General features: G+C 35.2%; 1 protein-coding gene across 2 annotated transcripts in view; it reads right to left on the bottom strand.

Annotated features, from left to right (window-relative positions):
• GOPC (golgi-associated PDZ and coiled-coil motif containing) overlaps nt 1-20,710 on the bottom strand; it is a 41,129-nt gene that overhangs the window by 15,961 nt on the left and 4,458 nt on the right. For both annotated transcript variants that reach the window (XM_008576625.1, XM_008576624.1), the window contains exon 2: nt 1,451-1,615. In XM_008576625.1, coding sequence (XP_008574847.1) covers nt 1,451-1,615 — 165 coding nt within the window. The remainder of the gene's footprint in view (nt 1-1,450; nt 1,616-20,710) is intronic.

Here is a 20,710-nt window from a genome sequence, read left to right as displayed (position 1 = left end):
GTGTAAATGTGGATTGTTTCTCAATGTTAATATCAAATATCTCAAAGAAGCAATTATGATCTGACTTTTATTTTAGTTAAATAAAACACTACCAACTTAGATTCATATAATCTCAGAATTTAAGAGAACTTTAAGAGAACTTAAACATTCATTTACATAAATTCCAACATATCAATATTAGAAACTAATTAACCAAACAAAATTAACAAAAGTAAAACTTAAAATGCATTACTCTCATTATATCAACAGCATTTCATGTCCTGCCTCTTCCAAGCTATATCTGTCTTATTTATTGTTGTGTCCCTATATAGTTAACAAAATGTCTGGTACATAGTACACATGTAATACATAGGAGGTTAAACTTAAATAAGATAGAAAAAAATTATTTTTCTATTTAAACAACCTACATTGATTAAGACAGTAATGGTTAAATATGGTAAATTCATACAATGAAACAATATGAGAACGTTACAAAGTGTTCAGTGCAGGGAATATGCTTACAATATATTAAGAGCAAAAGAATGTCCTACTAGTTGGTCCGCAATTCTGTTTTTCACTTCTTCCTTATTAACAGAACTCCAATTTTACTGGATGTGGCCGTATGACCAACAAAGAGACTGACATGCAGCTAAGGATAGCCAATGAGATGCTGGCAGAAAATACTGAGAATTTCATGAAAAGTTCTTTAAAGAAGGGAAACAAGGCTGAAAAGCAAATTTTTGCCTTTCCCTTAGATTCTCCCTTCTTCCTCCTTGGAATGCAGACGTGAAGAAATTCGAGGATGGAGACCATGAGCTAAAAATGGCAGAGCACAGTAACAGGAAGAACTTGGATATTTATTGTCTGTGGAGCTGCTGTATCAGCTCTGGACTGTCTCAGGGTTCTTTTGAGAGAAAAATAACTACTACCCAAGAATAATCCTAATGTTATTTGGGATGTTACGGCTATATTTAATCCAGACTGATATAGTAGGGCAGAAAATTATTTACATGTTATAATCACTAATATCTTTTAAGTATTTATACATATATTTTTAAATAGAAAAAATTATATTCTGTCAGTTGGTTATTAATATTATCATTGGTTATCTCTAGGTGATGAGATTGTGGATGATCATGATGACCATAAACTTTATATTTCCTGGGCCGGCCCGTGGCTCACTCGGGAGAGTGCGGTGCTGATAACACCAAGGCCACGGGTTCGGATCCTATACAGGGATGGCCGGTTAGCTCACTAGCTGAGCGTGGTGCTGACAACACCAAGCTAAGGGTTGAGATCCCCTTACCGGTCATCTTTTTTTAAAAAAAAAAAAAACTTTATATTTCTTGTACTTTCTAAATCCCCACAATGAGCACATATTACATTTTATAACTAAAAAGCCTCATTAAAAATTGCCCTCCACTCCCTCTAAAATGCATGTTAAGTATATGTCACCCTCTAAGCCACTTACCAATTTTGCCTTAATAGTACCAGAGTCAACACTTTGACCAGTTTTAGCATGAAGTTGAAGCTGAACAGAGTGCAACTGTAAAAGCTGATCATGTACTTCTTTCTCCAACACAACTTTCTCTGCTTGTGTCTCTGTCAGTTCAGATTTCAGATCCACCAACTGTGCCTTAAAAACAATAATAAAAAAATTAAGTGTGCTTAATTTTCTTTATTTTGACTCTAACAATTATTATTCAAGAATGACAATAGAGATTTTTACCATCTGACAGAAATATAGGACATCCCTCTAAGCTGACATAAAATTAACAGTACAAGTGAGATATTTGAGTGGCAAGAGAACTCTACTATAAATAATATCTTCTAATAACACAGAATGCTACTTCCATTTTACTTTGCTCACTTTAAGAAGTCTTCTCACTGTTTCACCTTTATCTGCAAAGCTTATGAAAATATGTAAGTATGGGATGGTTCATCATACTATAGAGACAATATGTGTCATGGTGGCCCACTAACATTAATAGTGTATTAGAGCAGAGGCCAATAAGTGATGTTCTGTCTTCAACCCAGAGAATTCTACCCAAATCAGCCTAATCACGATCTTGTAAAGTTATTTAAGTGCTAAGTTATCAGCTACTGAGACCACACACAGTAAGCCTAAAGAACAAAGTTAACTGTAAGTTTTCAGTTACCACATAGCAAAACAACTCATCAGGACTACTTACCCATTCAATTTGAAAGTTTTTCATTTTTGCACAATTGATATATTGTTTTATAATTGTGCACAGGACAGGATAATCCTTTAAAAATTATAGACCACAATTATTTGCCCTTGAGAAGCTTTCATAGCAACTGGAGTGATAAATGTGTATGTGAATCAACTTAAAAAAAATGTAGGAAATTTCAGATATACATAGAATTGGCCCAGTCCCAAGGAATTAAAAGTAAAGGAAGGCTTAAAGGTTAGCGAGGAAGATTCATACTGAAAGTGAGTTTAGAAGAGCTTTGAAGGGAATGGAAATCATCAAGTCGAAGGTATACCTGTACCCCAATGTTCACTGCAGCACTCTTTACAATAGCCAAGAGTTGGAATCAGCCCAAATGTCCATCATCGGATGACTGGATACGGAAAATGTGGTATATCTACACAATGGAATATTACTCAGCTATAAAAACGAATGAAATACTGCCATTTGCAACAACATGGATGGACCTTGAGAGAATAATATTGAGTGAAACGAGTCAGGCAGAGAAAAAGAAATACCACATGTTCTCACTCATTGGTGGGAGCTAAAAAATAAACAAATTAATTCACCCACATACACACACACAAAAAAAACAGGGGTGGGGAGAGAAGATATAACAGCTATACTTTTTTGAAGTTGTTACAACAAGCCAACGGAAAGGACATTCTTGGGGGGGGGAGGGGAGAGAGGGAGGAGGGAGGGAGGTGTCGGTGATGGGCCATAATAATCATATACATTGTATATTGACAAAATAAAAATTTAATGAAAAAAAAAAAAAAAAAAAAAAAAAAAAATAAATTTCCCCAAAAACCCAAACCCCCCCCCCCACAAAAAAAAAAAAAAAACCGGGGGGTGTGGGATAGAAGATATAACAACTATACTTTTTTGAAGTTGTTACAACAAGCAAACGGAAAGGACATTCTTGGGGGGGGGAGGGGAGAGAGGGAGGAGGGAGGGAGGTGTCGGTGATGGGCCATAATAATCATATACATTGTATATTGACAAAATAAAAATTTAATGAAAAAAAAAAAAAAAAAAAGAAGAGCTTTGAAGGAAAATGACATGAACAAAGTAGAAGCAGTAATGAAATCTAGAGATGGGAAGAAGACTAGTGATGGAGTTTGGATGTGTTGTCCCCTCCAAAACTCATGTGGAAATTTGATCTCCAATGTGGCAGTGTTGGAAACTGATTGAGTCATGTGGGCGGATCCCTCATGAATGGATTAATGCTCTCCCTGGGGGAGGGGGGATTAATAAGTGAGTTCTCGCTCTATTAGTTCCTGCTAGAGCTCGTTGCTTAAAAAGACCCTGGCACCTTCTCTCTCTCTCATTTCCTCTTTGCTTCCTCTTACCATGTGATCTGCTTGTACCCATTGGCTGCCTGCCACTTTCCGCCATGAGTAAAAGCAGCCTGAGGCCCATGCCAGATGCAGCTATCCCAGAATCGTAAGCCAAATAAAACTCTTTCCTTATAAATTACCCAGTCTCAGGTATTTCTGTTATAGCAACACAAAGCGGACTAAAACAACTAGCAAAGGTAAAGAGCCAGAGAGACTAGAAGAATCTTAGGTAAATTCTCTGAGTATAAGCAAGGACCAGGGAATTGGAATGTATCTCTATACCAACTGTACCAACCAGTGCCTAGTACATAAAAGATGCTCAATGAGTAATAATAAAGTTGAAATGAATTCTAATACTAGCCCTGTGATCTGAATAAAACATTCTGTCTCAAGTTTCCTCAATTTTAAAATAGGGATATTATCTATGGCTTTGACTATTCTCCCAAGATTATTAATCTTATATACAAAAGAACTTTCTAGAATATGCAATGCTATTGTCAAGGAGATCAGACCACCTAGAGGGATTGTCTATTGACAAACTGGGTGAGACTGGATAAGAAATGTGAGGCAGGATACAACGAATGGCTTTGGATGATAAGCCAAAACTAATATTTAATCTGATAGGAAATCACCACATGCTCTCAATCACATTTTCGGTTTTATTTTTAATAACACCTTTATTGAGATATAATTCAAAACCATAAAATTCATTCTCTTACAGTGTACAATTTAGTGGTTTTTAGTATATTCACAGAGTTGTGCAACTATCTTTACTACATAATTTTGAAACATTTTCTCTCAATGACATTTTAACGACATGATATTTGCAGGTAAGGAGGTGAAGACAAGGACATTATAGCAACATCCTATTTGTAGCTTTCTAAATGACAAGTCATCATGATAACTTTGTAAATGGAAATAAAAGATTTTAAAATGCTGAAAAGAAACCATTAGCAATACTTAGTTACTGTGTTGTCCAATACCGTGGATGTCCAGTGAAGATCAGGCCAACAATAACTCAAATATTTCAAGTTTAGAGAACAGTGAAGCTACTGAAGAAGACAGTACGACTAGGATGATAGCTTATTTAGACATGAAGGAGGAAGAAAAAAGATAAGTTTAAGTTTTAGACTTGCTGATCTTTGTGTGAACTATGATATAATCAACAGGAACTATCCCACAGAAGGGTGTAAATAAAGAAACAAGTGAAAAGTTGGGACTTGATTTGGGACTAGACACACAGAGATGTGAATTAAGTCTACGACTGAGTTACAGGGAGAATAGAGTGTCAGGAACTGGGTTTGCCTGAGAGGTAGAAGAAGTGACATGCTATAAACCAAACCAAAATATGGCATAATTTAAATACTGTGCTATACCTTGCTTTTTTTTTTTTTTTTTACTTCCTGGAGATCACTCCATATCAGTAGAGCTTCCTCATCCCTTTTTTTATTCGTGTATCAACTTACATCAGAAAAGTATAAAAATAACAAAGTACAGAAAATAAACATACCCATTTTACTACTCCTCAGATCAAGAAAACAAAACAAGGGCAGTACTAGCACTCAGACACTCCTTGTTACAAGCTCTCAATCACTACCTCCACTTTCATCCACAAAGGTAACCATCAGACTAATACTGTGGCTTCTACCATCATAGAAAGCTTTGCCTTTTTTTGACTGCAATATAAATAAAATCATACAGTATACATTCATTATTATGTCTGGCTTTTGCCTCAAGACTATGTTTATGAGTTTCATTCATATTGTTTTGTGTAGCTGCACTTCATTCATTTTCATTGCTATAGGGTATTTGCTAAATAAATATATCACAATGTATTAATTTCATTCTACTTTTGATGGGCATTTGTGCTGTTTCCAGTTTTTGACTATTAAAATGATGTTGCTATGTATTTTGTTTTTGATGCATATTTAATACAGGAGGGAAACTTCCAGGTCATAGAGTACTTATATCTTAAACCTCAGTAGAAAAGGCCAGTTTTCCAAGTTGACTGTAGCAACTGACATGCCCACCATGTATGAGAACTCATATCTTCACACCCTTGCCTTCACCTGGCATTGTTAGTCTTTTTAATTTTAGTCATTCTGGTAGAAATGTGGTAGCATTTTGCTGTGGTTTTTATTAAACCTTCCTGATTGGTAATAAGGTTGATCACCTTTTCATACGTTTATTGACCACTATTTGAATATTATCTGTTATGAAGTGCCTGTTAAAGTCTCTTGCCTATTTTCCTAGAGTTGTCCATATTTTTCTCATTGCTTTGTTTCTGTCTCCACACACATACAGAGAGAAAGAAAGAGGAAGAGAACAAGAACTCCTTTATTGGGTATGAGTTATAAATACCTTCTCCCATTCTGTGGCTTCTTTTCACTGTACTAAAGGTGTTTTTTTGATGAACAGAGTACTTAATTTTAATGTACCTCAATATGTCAATAGTTTTTTCTCCCACATTAAATGCTTTTTGTCCTGAATTCAACCTTATCTGGTATCAAGTTTGTAATCCCTGCTTTCACTGTATTTGTATTTACTTGGTATAATTTTGTCTGGTCTTTAATTTTTAAGCTTTTGTGATATTTCTCATGTTATGCTTTATATAGCACACACACATAAAATCTTCTCTTGGCTGGATTTAAAAATATATATTTTAGTATTTTGGAAGCTCTGTATCTTTGTTCTAATGATTACTGTTACATAACATCCTAATTTTCTCTTTAGATATTATCCCTTCTATGAGTAGTCATGGAATTAGCTAGTAGCATCATTCTCCCTTCCGTCCCCCTTCTCCAGCATTTAATAAAGTATTATCTTTCTATTCCCAGCTAATATCTACGATCAATCATCAAACTTACACACTTACAAAATACTCTTTTCTCCAAATTTGAGTTGTGCTATATCTATATGGCAGAACATATGGCATATGACATTTAAATATTATTCTATCATCTTTAAGTCCAATAGTTTTAGTCCCACTATTCAATATATTCTATGCTCACCACCAGACCTTTTACCAAAGATGCTCCTATGATTTCAGCTCATTCTCTAGGCCAGTAGATTTCTCAGCAAAGTCTCACAACAAAATTCCCTGAGATCTGGCATATTCATGACTATTTATAGTCTTTATACTTGAAATCAATTTGGCTGGATATAAAATTTTGGGCCTCTATTTTCTTTCTTTAAGTAATTTATATATATTGCCCCATTGGCTTCTGGTATGAAACATTGCTATTAAGAAGTCCAATCCTAGTCTCTGCTTTCTTTTACAAATGACCTGGTCTTTTGTCAGGATTCTCAAAACTCTCTACGCTTCATTTTTAAAGCCAGAATCTTACTAAAATATATCTCGGTGTTAATCATTCTAGGTCCCTGTGTGCCCTTTCAATATGCAGAGTCAATCTTGTGTTATTTCAGGAATGTTTTGTTGACAGATTTTTTAAAGAGTGAATTGGATGGATGGATGGAGTGCAGCCTTTTAACCCCAAAGTTGCGGGTTTGAATCCCAATACTGACCAGCCACAAAAAAAAAAAAAGTGAATTGGCTGGTAATTTGTTTTATTGAGGTGAAATTCACATAACATTAAATTAACCATTTTAAAGTGAAACAATTCAGTGGCATTTACTACATTAAAAGAATTTGTGCCTGTCACCTGTATCTAGTTCCAAAACGTTTTCATAACCCCAAAAGAAAGCCCTATACCTGATAATCAGCCAGTCCTCATTCTCCCCTCCCCAACCCCTCACCCCTTGTCTTCTGGCAACCACCAATCTGCACTTTGTCTCTGCGGATTTAACTATTTCTGATATTTCATAAAAATGGAAGCATATGGTATGTGATCTTTTGTGTCTGGCTTCTTTTGTTTAGCATGTTTTCAAGGTTCATTTATGCTAGAGCATCTATCAATACTTCATTCTTTTTTATGGCTGAATAATATTCCATGGTATGTATATACTACAATATATTTATCCATTCATCAGCTGATGGACATTTGGCTATTATGCTCCATTCATTGATGGACTTTTGGCTATTATCAACAGAGCTGCTATGAACAAGCATGTGCACATATTTACCTGTTTGCAATTTTTTTAGGTATACCTAGCAGTGGAATTGCTGGGTCATATGGTGTATTAGTCTGTTTTTGTTACTTATAACAAGGTTCACTGAACAGGGTGATTTATAAACAAAAATGGAATTTATTGCTTACATTTTCTGAGGCTGGGAAGTCCAAAGTCCATCTGGTGGTGGTGACAGTGACTCAGGGGTCTCACATTACAAGATGGCGGAAGCAGAGAGAGAGCAGAGAGAGGAAGACAGACTCTCTTCTTTTAAAGCCCTCAGACCCACGCCCCTGACCACCATTTTTAATCCATCCTCTATGGCATGGTCCTACAATACAATCACCTAACGGCTCCACCTTTCAATTACTGTAATAGGATTTCCCACCCTCTTAACAGTCACAGTGGGGGCTAAGTTTCTAATACATAAAACCTGGGGGACACAATTCAAGCTTCAGTGAGTGTGGGGGGACATAATTCAATCCACTACATATGGTAATTCTATGCTTAATTTTTTAAGGAACTGTCAAACCGTTTTCCACAGTGGCTGAGCCATTTTACATTCCCACTAGCAATACATGAGAGTTTGCTGATAGTAGTCTCGAATATTTGTGCTGTTTCATGCTTCTTCAGGGACTCCGATTATACTAATATTAATTATTCTTTTCTCATCTTTCATATGTGTAATTTTCTTTCAAATCCTTTCTGTCTCGTATATCTTCTTTTTCTTGCTGTATTTACTGTATTGCCTGTTATTTTATGTTCCTTCTAGTTTAGTTTCCATTATGAATTTATTTTTTCCCTAATTCTTTTCAGAGCTCTGCAAGCATTTTTTTTTTTTTTTAATTTACTTATTTATGTTGAGGGGTTAGAAATCTTGATTCTCATTTGATTTTAGAATAGGGTTTTTAGGTAAATGTATGCATAGGGCAAAAGCCCTCAGGTAGGAGGCCACAGCCCAAAGATAGCATGGCAAAAGCCATCTAATCAACTCTAATCAGTTTAGATATGGGATTGTATGCTTTAATGTTTTTAGAGTTAACAGGTGGTTGTCATACCAATCCTGTTAACAGATTTTAAGAATTGCTGAAGAGAGTGCGGCGCTGGGAGAGCAGCACTCCCTCTGCGGGTTCGGATCCTATATAGGGATGGCCGGTGCGCTCACTGGCTGAGCGCCCTGTGGCCAGTCTCAAAAAAAAAAAAAAGGACAAAAAAACCCCCAAAAAACGAGTATTAAAAGTACCATACACCCATTCCTCCTCTTTCTACCCCCGCATTTTTGTTTTCTTTTTAAGAAACCCACTGCTGTCTACAGAGGGAAGCTGGTAATAAACATGTTACAATAGTCAATAATCTTTCTTTTCTGTGTATCCAGTATAACTATCAATTTCCCTATTTAAGTCATGAGTATACTGTTATTTCTGATCTCCCAACTTAAGTGGTGCTGTCACCTTTACTAATCATTTGGCTCTCTGCCTGTGTTGGGAGAGGGAATCTTCCTTGGGATTCTTGAGTTTCTCCATGTCTTGCTACATGTACCAAGACTGCAAGGCCCTGCTTCCCAGGCCGTTTCTCATGCTGGTTTATGCAGCTGGTAGCTTGCGAGATGAGGTAACGTATCCCTCTTGGACAAACAGCAGTCTAGCTTACAATTTGAAGGGAAAGTTGTGGGAAAATGTTTGCTAGAGACAAGCTATCTGTTGTGGGAAACTTTAGAGATAATTGGATTTAGACTTTTTCATAAAGATGTAACTTTTGCTTAAGGAGAGGTTATACTTTACATAATGAGCCAGTTTGACCGACTTAGCTTTTCATTAATTGTACTTTGGAATGTCACTTTATTTTACTGATGTTACTAGTTTCCATTGTTAAGCTATACTTAGCCACAGATAACTTTTGTAACTCTGCCCATGTCCTTGTGTCCTTTTGTAATGACTGAATCAAATGAATTTTCTTGTGAAACTTCCTTGTCTTTACGATAAAAGACAGAAGCTAACTTTGAATAGGGTTGTATCCAGCTTGCTCTGGTATACAGACCCTTCAGACTTCTCAACGCATTCATGGTGCTTTGAGTAATCCTTTTTGCGTCTCTGTTACACAGGGAGAAATGTGACATATTTATTTTTTTGAGTCTTTCTATTTCTTAATTATGCTGTTTTATCCAGCCAAATAATATTATTAATTTCCTTTAGTTTATTTTATAACATAGTTTATAGTTTTCATTGCCTTTATGGTCATACTTTTATAATATGCCTCCATTGTTTGTTATATTATTAATTTCTATCTTTTTTTGGATCTAGCACATTTTTATGGAATTCAAATAAAGTCCTATTCTGTTACTCATGTTTAAATGACAGGCGTTTCCATGTACATTTAGGAGGAGGCTTCCAAGTAGAGAGTTGCAGTGAACATTGGTCTCTTCATAGTTTGAGGCTCCGTCTTCTGGACTTAAAATGAAATATTTAAAACCATAACCTCTCTCTGTAGCAATAACTACTGTTTTGAAATCTACCTATGTATCACCACCCCACCCCCCATCTTGAATACAAACTTTCTGTTACCTTCAAATTTCGTATTTCTGCCCTGCTCAGTTGGGATTCTACTACTAGCAGTATTTCTTTAGACTTGCAATCTGTCTTTCTTGAAAAGAGTTTCTGTTGGAAATTTCTGATTTTCCTGCAGCCTCTTGGTGTGACCCCATGGTCTGTTTTTCATTCACCTGCAACATGGAGGTAGTTTTGCTAGTTGTTCTCAGATCTACCTGCTCAAGTTTCCCACTCAAAGTGATGTTCTCTCCTTTTGGGATTTGTTGGTGATTTCTGTGTTTGGGGGCACCCCCTTTTTATTCCTTCTGCCATACAGGTGCTCCTCCCTTCACGTGAGATTTGGGTGGGTCCTCCTACCCCAAACTACCCATATTCTGGGGTTTCCGAGGATAATTCCTTATCTAGTTTTACTGCGAGCCTGTCATTGGGGTTTTTTTCTTTTGTGGTTCTAGTTGTTCTGTCTGTTTTTACAAATGATTTTTTAAGAAGTTAAAACTATGACTTCATTGTAATCTTCCTCAGACCAGAAGACTTCAGCTCACATGGTTGCACTGTAAAAAGAAAGCTGTGATATTTTAGCCCAGTGCAGTGCAACAGAAATATAATACTAGCCACATCTGTAATTTAAATTTTTCTAGTAGCCACATTTTAAAAAGTAAAGAGAAACAGGTGAAATAAATGTTTATATCACATTCTATTTAACCTAACATATCCAAAATATTATAACTTAAACGTATAAACAATATAACAATTATCGAGATATTATAGTCTTTTTCCATCCTAAGTACTCTAAATCCATTGTGTATATTATCCTTATAGCACATCTCCATCTGGACCAGCCATACTTCAAGTACTCAATAGCCACAACAGGCTAGTAATGTATATTGGATAGCACAGGTCTAGCCCCTTTATTATGATTCTAAAGCAGTAACAATTTCATTAAGATTTAAATGCTAAAAGAAATAAATAATACTAGTATTTGAATCTGTTCTTTATATATAATAAACATACAAAAAAATAAAGCAGAACTTCATATCCATTGTCTTCTAGAAGAGTAAGTAATAGTTTTTATACCACACCTTTCAAAAACCCTAACTAAAAAATTTAGAGAAAAAACATACAATATTTCTGTATGATTCAAATGTCTTACAGACTTTCATCCATTTAATAAATTGCCCACCAAAGAAAAAACCATAAATACTTAAAATCACCTGTTACTAGACGATGTTCAGTATACCTTGAAAACTGTTCCCTTAAAGTACAATTAAGCCTGGTCTAGAAAGTCCTTAGTTAAAACAAATGAACAAACAAACAAAAAACACCTATAGGGTTTCAAGATTTTTGAAACAAAATAAGTATTTGTATGATATGTGCACTTTGAGCAATATGTGCACAGAAATAGTTTTAATTCAGCCATTTAATCTATGACAACCCCCACCTCTTTTTTCACTACACTGACTTCCATTCTGTATTTGTCTTATTGTTCCTTTGTGGTGTTGTCTAATATATTCCTCTATTTCTTATATTGCCTGTAAACTGGAAGTTAGACCTACAAGTTTAATTATATTCATGTAAAACTTGTCAGCAAGAACACAACGTAGGTATGCTATGTGTTTCACCAACAGGCATATATTGTCTGTTGCCCCACTATGATTTATCTTTTAATTCACAAATGACATGATTTATTAATAAATAAGTAAACCTTCTAGAGTTAAGAAAGAAAGTAGATATAGTGTTATTCATTAATTAATTTGGCAGACCAATATTCATATCAGAAATAATTATATTCTAAAAGGGCAGGGAAAACAGGTCAGTGTGCTGGTCTTCTGAAAGTGACATAAATATGAACTCTTTATTAAATGAAGTAATTTCTCAAGAAGCTGATCAACTCAAAAAATAAATAAAAGAATTTCTTTAAACAGAGGATGCAAGTATCGAAATTCAAAACCTGATTTTATTTTATTTTTTAGAACAAGGTGTTTCAAGCTTATTCTAAATTTAGTAATATTTAAGTAACTCTTTTCTTGCTTATGATATAAGCATTTTAGCTGCTAAGAAAAGTTAGTCATTGGTATAAACTTTATGTTGTCAAGATCAGAAGCTGCTGTATTTTATTTAATGGTTACCCTTATATTATGTCAGTATTTTAGAACTGAAAGGGATCATTAAGAACATAAACACTATGATTATGACCATTAATACATAGTTAGATAATGAAACCAAGGTCTGTCAGGGCTGCTTTAATTTCTAGGGCTACCCAGCTGGTCAATGGCAAAACAGCACCTGAACCCAATTCTTATGACTCCCAGGGCAGGTAGTAGAAGTATTTATCAAGCCGGTAACCATAAAGAAAAATTCATTTCTATAGCTATGGTACATATGTTTAAATTACTAACAATATTCACACTACCACAAAGCAAGCATTTACCTACCATATGGCAGGTATACATTCCATAGATTATCTCTAATCCTTATCATACTCCCCAACTTTTTTTTTTTTTACTAGTGAAAGAAACTGGAAGTCAGGGTTTAAACAACTTGCCCAGGATAACACAACTAGTAAATAACAGACTCCAAACCAACTTGACCATAAAAAAAAAGTCTGCACATATCTTTCACCTCACTGTCTTACCTACACCACACTATGAACTAGTAAATAATGAAAGTTAAAAGGAAAACAGCTGATTTCAACCTTACTAAAATTTCCAAGTGAAATCCAAAAAACGTTTTAAAAAAACAAAACAAAACAAAGAGTACATTACATACAGGTTTCATTTGGTAGACAATCTTTTCACTTTCCTGCATTTGATCATGAAGGTTCATTTATAGAAAAAATAAAATAAAACTCACCATCAAGATATCCTTTCCCTAGAACTCATTAAGGCTAAAACAATCACCTTCTAGGACAGTCTATGGTCCTTAAGACCATGGCCTTCACTTTATCCAAGCCATTAAATCAATCACTGGTGAAATTTTCTAAGGCAGTGATTCTCAAAATGTGTTAGCTGTATCAGCTGGAATGGAGTTGGGAGATAGATGAAAACTCAGGGGATATTGCTCATAGTAGGAATGAAGTACTTCCAGGAATGGAAAAGAGAAACAAACAGAGAGGCAGTTTACCTAAATAACACTGTAGGATTATCATCACTATTCATTTGTATTCAGTGAAGTCATTACTAGTCTTATTTCTCATTTGATACTCTTTCAGAACACCCAAACTTTTCCATCAGGATAATTCCTTCCTAACAAAATTCTTAACTACTGAATTCCATGGTGTGGCATCAAAATCAAAGTATTTTTTTTAATTCAGTTTCCTATTATTCCACTTTCTAGACCTTAATCCTGTCCTATACAATCTTCTAAAAATATACAACAGTTGCACTTTTTTCTTTCTAAACATAAGCTAGTTTTTATTTAACTGTCTTACGAATAAAAATGACAATTATTTTACCTAAATCATCCCTCAAAAACCTCATGTTTTAGGTGAGGACTAAACAAGGACAAGTAATCAGCAAACACCAAGTTGCATGGCAGAGAAATTAGATCCAGCTCACTCATTAGTTTTAGCATGCTATACACATCTTTTGATAAAATTTTAGAAGGTACAAGATAAGAACTTTAAAAAAAACTGGTAAAAAATCTTTATTTTGCATATGAAGAAACTGAAGCCAAAGAGATTATGTGAATTGCCCCAAATTACAAATTGCATAGGATTAAAACCCAGACCTCCTGATATCCTTTGTAATTCTGGCAATAATAGGAAAAATGGTAAGGAAGCAGTCCATGAGCTTCCAAATGAGATCATATAAATCCCCTAGACTGAGTTCTAAGCAAGAGATTCTGAACCCCCCACCACACACATGCACATGGACAAGGACTGGAACCTGTGTGCATACACAGGTACGAACACACACAGACACACAGGCACAGATGCAGGCACAGACATTCATGCACACAAAAGCATATAAGCTGTTGAAAAATTACAAAGAAAATAGTTGACTCCAAATGGCAGTTTAACTGTAATGAACTACAGCATAGAAAACTGCCGATAAAGATGTAAATATTATCTCACATCTACCTATAATTGCTTCGACACCTTTTGTTTTGAAGTATGTATAAAAAAGGTAATGACTTCACTAAAAAGAAATAGTTATGCTTTTAAATATCTATATGCTCCTTATGTTTGAAAATGTAATTTACGATGAAAAGTACAGATGGGAATTTATTTTTTGTTTTGTTCTTTTTGCAGCTGGCCAGTATGGGGATCCAAACCCTGGACCTTGGTGATATAACATCACACTCTGACTGAGATAAGTGGCCTGTCCTCAGATTGGAATTTAAATCTCTAACAATTATAAAAATTATTAATAATAATCAATTAATCAACAATTATAATTATAATTTTGCCAATATCTAAAATTTATCATCTACACCCACCTACTTTCCAAAAGGCTTTAAAGCTTATGTACTCAGGGCTAGCCTGGGACTCACTTGGGAGAGCACAGTGCTGATAACACCAAGGCCACGGGTTAAGATCCTCTTACTGGTCATCTTAAAAAAAAAAAAAAAGCTTATATACTCAATAAAGCAAATGAAAAAGCAAAAATCATATAGAGATGGCAGGATATCACTACAAAAAATACTAACCTTTTATACTTTATTGAGTATTAAATTTAATATTAAGCTTCCAATTAATAAGATAATCTCTACAGATTCTCTTATTATAATCTAATTCTCCTTCCCCTCATTAAAGGAAGCAAAGCTATTTTATCCAGCAAGACTGTTTTCCTGGAACTAAATTTTTTAAAGAATGTATCATAGAGATTCTTATATAAAGGATCCTAAACTATCTGGCAGACAGCAGAGGCAGATCATGCTTCACAAGACCTTTTCTCCTACAACAAAGTCAAGGGGACAATGTAAAGCACTTTGATCCATTCCCTTTCTCTTCTTATACTCTTTCAAAATATCATTTGCTTTAACACACTCATTTTATAAAGAATTTTCTTCTATCTTTCTTTTTTCTCTTTGTACCTGAGGTGATTAGCACTGTTCCCACTATCCAAAATTATGGAAAGCCAGTGAGTCCTATTCTAAAACATAAGACTATGACCAGAAAGAAAATATATTCAAAGATCAAGTTTGAAAACCTCTGCCATCCCTCAACATAGGAAATAATACCCCTTCTTAATACAAGCCAGGTCTTGATACAGTCTGCTCATTTGACATACGAAACTTCTGTGAGAAAACTCTACCTATTCATTCCAATTCTTTTATTCAACCATAATGACCACTAATTTCATCTGCCTTTATTTCTTCCCAAACTATTCCACTGTCTAGACAAAAAAAAAAAAATCTTTATTTTCAATATTCCACACCGTCACACTTATACTCACTCAACAAGTATTTCTTGAGCACCAACCATATGCCAAGCGCTGCTGGGTTCTGAGGATACACTGGTGAACAAAACAGATGTGGACCCTGCCCTGGTAAAGCTTACAGCGGCCTGATGCATGAAACAACCCATAAAGAAAATGAATTACATATATAATAATAGCATTAACTATGTGCCAGGCACTATTTTAAACATATTCATATTTTAATTGTCTTCATCTGTACAATAATCCTCTGAGAGAATCGTTTGTTGTCCAGATGAGGAAACTGAAGCAGAGAGACGGTAGGTAACTTGTTCAAGGTCATTAGAAAGCAAGTAATATATATAATCACAATCTGTGGTAAGCTGCAAGAGAGAAACTAAAAGAATGTATGGCTATTCTTCTGAGAAGAGTTTTGGTTATTATTAGAGCAGTAGTTCCCAAGGTCTGTGGGGCCTTCTCAGGGGATCCAGAGATCAAACTATTTTCACAATAATAAAACATTATTTGTCTTTTTCACTATATTGACATTACTACTGAAGGTGCAAACTCAACGATGAGTAAAAGCAGGCATTTTAGCACAAGTCAATGCAGTGGCACCAAACTGTACCAGTAGTCACTGTATTCTTTACTGCTATGCACTCGCAGGTTAAACAACAACAAAAACAACAAAAAACATTTAAGAATGTTTTTCAAGAAGCAGTAAAAATTATTTTAAAAAATCTCAATCCTTGAGTACATGTCTTTTTAACATTCTATACTCTGTGATATATGCATAAAGCATTTCTGCTGCGTATCAAGCTACCTTGTCTCAAGGAAAATGGACTTATGCAACTGCTTGAGTTGCAAGCTGAACATTTTTTTTGTGGAACACCATTTCTAAAAGAAGATCAAATTATGATCATTCAGATTAAAATATTTGGCAGACATGTTCTTGAGAATGAGTAAAGTGAACCTGTTACTTCAAGAAAACAACTGACAGTATTTGTTAGCAATGACAAAAATTTGAGCTTTCAAATAAAAATTAGAATTTTGGAAAACCTGAATCCATGGTCATAAGCTTGACAACTTCCCAACATTTACAGATTTTTCTGATGAGAATAGTGATACTAACAAATGTGATTTTTTAATATTGGATAATGAGATGTGTCAACATTTGGAAGATCTGCCATAACTCAGCAAACCATTTCAAAATTACCAATGCATGATGTTACGAAATCATGCCTGGACAAAAGATACATTCAGAGTGCTAGACAGACCAATTTATTTTAATGTAACAGATGTAACAGTGCATGAAATGTTCATTTACACAGTTTCAGATTCCACATTGCAACTCACCTTTAAGAAACTACCTCTTGTCAACTTTTACTATCAAAGAATGTCCATAATTATCTGAAAAGGCTATTAAAATAAGTCCCCTTTATCCACCTACAGATCTCTGTAAGGTCAAAAAATCTCTTCCCATAGTTTAACCAAAACAACATATCACAATAGACTGAATACAATACCAGATGTGAGAATCTAGCTATCTTCTGTTAAGGCAGACATTAAAAAGTTTTGAAAAAATGTAAAACAATGCTATTTGTTTCACTAATTTTTTTTTTTTGGAAAATAGTTATGTTATCTTTTAATAAAAAATGATATTTATATTAATATGTAATGGGTTTGTTGCTATTTTTAAATGACATAATAAATATTTAAAGTTTTCTCAGTTTTAATTTCTAATACAGTAAACACCAGTACATATAACCCACATTAAAACAAAAGCTCTTTGGGTCCTCAAAATTTGTAAAAGTATAAAGGGGTCCTGAAAGCAAAAAGTTTGAGAACCTTGTTGTAGAGCTTCTAAAAGTGGGCCCATGTGGCTGAACCATATGAGTAAGGAAAGAATGGTAAGATATGTCACTGGAGGGATACCCACAGGTCGAATCATACAGAGCCTATCAGTCATAATAAGGAGTTTGAATTTTATTCAAAGTGCAATTGAGGAATTTTAAGCAGTACGACATGATCACATTTATGGTTTTTAAAAGGGCAGCTGTGTGTAATACGAGAGACAAAATGAATGAGCTAAGGTTGGAGGATCTGAAATGGAAACTAGTAGAGAAATCTGTGATGTAGTTTGAAAGTTAAAGCACTTTGAACAAAATGAAATTCCAAATGCTATAAAATGTTTCCATTTTAATGTCAAAGAATTCAGTTGCTTTATGATCAAACTAGACGTGGGGTAGGGAGGAAAATCAACCTACCCAATATTTTAGGAATGTCACCAGTACATTAAATTCATACTTGATTCTCTTATTTAATAATGTTTACAGTTATTTTTAATCACAGTTACAACTTTTTCTTAAAATGGAATACCGTGAAATATTAACTCAAAAATCATATTCTTGTAAATTACATATGAGAGGAATAAGTGAACCTGCAGATTTAGTCATTCAATAAGGTGGCAGGCATTGTGTTAGATACTATAGTGTCAACACGACAGTTATCTCCCAGCTCTCATGAAGCTTATATTACCGAATGATCACTGGCCATCTTTGAGGATTCATGGCAAAATACTACAGGTGTTTCGAATAATTTATTCATTCAAATAAACATTTACTGAGTATACATTGTGCACCAGAGCAAAAGATGAATAAGACATGGATTCTGCCCCTGAAAAGTTCACTATTAGAGGAAGATAAAAATACATTTCCAATTATGATGCAAAGTGTAGTAAGCATTATTACAGAAGCATGTGTCACATACTAATTCAAAAAGAGGTAAAGGGAGGCAAGTCAGAAAGAAGCTCCCTGAGTGTTGAATGGAAATCTGCTAATACATGGGTTGGGAAAAGGGAAAGGTCTAATATATGAAAACCCCTGGCAAGTGAGATAAGGATTAAGTAGGTCAGAAAGGTTGGTGTATAATGTGAGAGCTCAAAAAAAAAAAAAAAAAAAACCCAACTCCTAGAAACCAAAATGGGTTCACAAAGGAATAAAGCTACCCTCAAGTCGGCTTTCAAAAAGCATCTGACAGTTCAGATTATTTCACCTAAAATATAGTCCTGACCCTCAAAGAGCTTACATTCTAGAGGTAGAGAGTATGGCAACCACTTATAGTACAACATAGCAAATACAACAGAACTGAGTACAAGGCTTTAGGACAGCCTCTGCTTATAGAGAGCAGTGAAGAGACGGGTGAGGAAAGCCTTCACAGAGATGGTGATGTAACTGGAATCTTGAAAGCTAAGTGAGTATCTGAAACTGTAGACAGAGGAAACAAACAAAGCATTATACACAAAAGCATTTGAATTTTAGCGAATAGGTAATAGGGAGGTATAGAAATAAGAGTGACAGAATCCGATCTGCCTTTTTAGATATGAACCACTAAAATGAATCATTTTAGTATGATTGGGCAGCAAAAGGATGGATTGGTGGGGATATGTTAAGAAAAAGTTAAGAAACTATGCTAGGAATATACACAATATCTTAAACTTATTTCATTATCTTTCCTGCCAGACCTGCTCCTTCTCCTGTATTCCTAACTTTCCTGCCAGACCTGCTCCTTCTCCTGTACTCCTAACTTCAGTGAATAGTACTGTGTTAGTTTCCTGGGACTGTCATAACAAATTACCACAAACTTGGTGGCTTAAAACAACGCAAGTTTATTCTGTCACAGTTCAGGATGCCAGAAGGATGAAATCTAGGTGTTGGCAGGATTGATTCCTCCTGGAGATCCTGAGAAAGAAACTGTCCCAAGTCTGTCTCCTAACTTTCGGTGGTTGTTGGCAATCCCTAATATTCCTTGGCTTGTAGACGCATCTCTGCTTCCCTCTTCACATAGCCTTCTTCTCTGTATCTGTGTGTCCTTTTCTCTCTTGTCAAAACACTCTCATTGGATTGAAGGCCTAATCTAATCCACTATGATTTTATCTCCATCCATATATTAATTACATCTGCAAAGACCCTATTTCTAAATAAGGTCACATTCTGAGGTTCTGGGTGGACATGAATTTAGGGGGACACTGTTCAACCCATTACAGGTATCAAACAATACTTTTCCCAAAGAGAAATGTGATATCATCCTTAACCCTTCCTTTCCCTTTTCCTCTGCATCTACATAATTATCAAATCCTGTCATTTCTACTTCCTTTTCTTCATCTGCATTATCATTTTCATTTCACTAACACTCTTGTCTACATAACAAACTTCTTTGCTACAACACTGGATGAACCTAATTATTACTCTCATTACCATGCCTTTACGCAAACAGATTAGTATTGCTGGAGAAAGTCACACAACAGGGTAGACTGGTTGCACCACGAATTTATATAATTAACTCCATATAGGTCCTTAACATTGCCTGTCAATTCCTTCTATTTCTCTGGCCAGCTGGCTCTCTCACTCTTCCATAAGTTTCTAACCTCTTCCACAAGTTTCTAACCTCTTCCACTCACCTCCAGATCTCACTCTCATCTACTTTCAGAAATTGACCCAGGCTATTCTCACAAAAACTCCCACAACCTCCCACCATCTGCTTGCATCCCACTGTCCCTTCCCTTCAAGTATGAATAGCTGTCCTTCTTTCAGTACGAGGCCATTCTCTTTACCTGTACTTCCACATCTTCATTCAGAATCTTTTTAATAACTACCCTTCTTTCTCTATAATAGTTAGCTTTTCCCTCAACTAGTTGCTTCTTACTGACTTACAAACATGCTCGTTTATTTTTTTCATTTAAAAACAAAATGAAAACAATACCTCCCTCGAAGCCCACATTCTCCCTTACAGCTATCTACTCAGCCACACTCACTCTTCCTGCCTGATTTTCTCTCCACTTCCTCTGTCCTCCACCAGACATAAATGTGTGTTCATACAGAGATTGATTTCTCTAGCTTTGTATCCTCAGGTCTTCTACTTAATCCCTGTAAAATGGAAATAACCATATTAATAAACCTATCTCATGGGACTGTTGTTAAGAATTTGATGAATCACTATATGTAAAAGACTTTGGACAGAGCCTGGCCCATACAGTAATTGATCAATAAGGTTGGTAATATCATTACTGCTAATAATATCTCATATCCACCTATACCTATCCAGACAGCCAGCTACACAAAACTGACATCTTGGAATTATCCTGAATTCCCTCATACCTCCAATTCAATCCATCTCTAGATTTTGTTGATTTCTGCCTCTCAAGTCTC

This window comes from Galeopterus variegatus, unplaced genomic scaffold (assembly GCF_000696425.1).
Source record: "Galeopterus variegatus unplaced genomic scaffold, G_variegatus-3.0.2 Scaffold1374, whole genome shotgun sequence".
NCBI lineage: Eukaryota > Metazoa > Chordata > Mammalia > Dermoptera > Cynocephalidae > Galeopterus > Galeopterus variegatus.
Note: the sequence above shows the minus strand (reverse complement) of the source record. Positions and strands in the feature narration are given on the sequence as shown.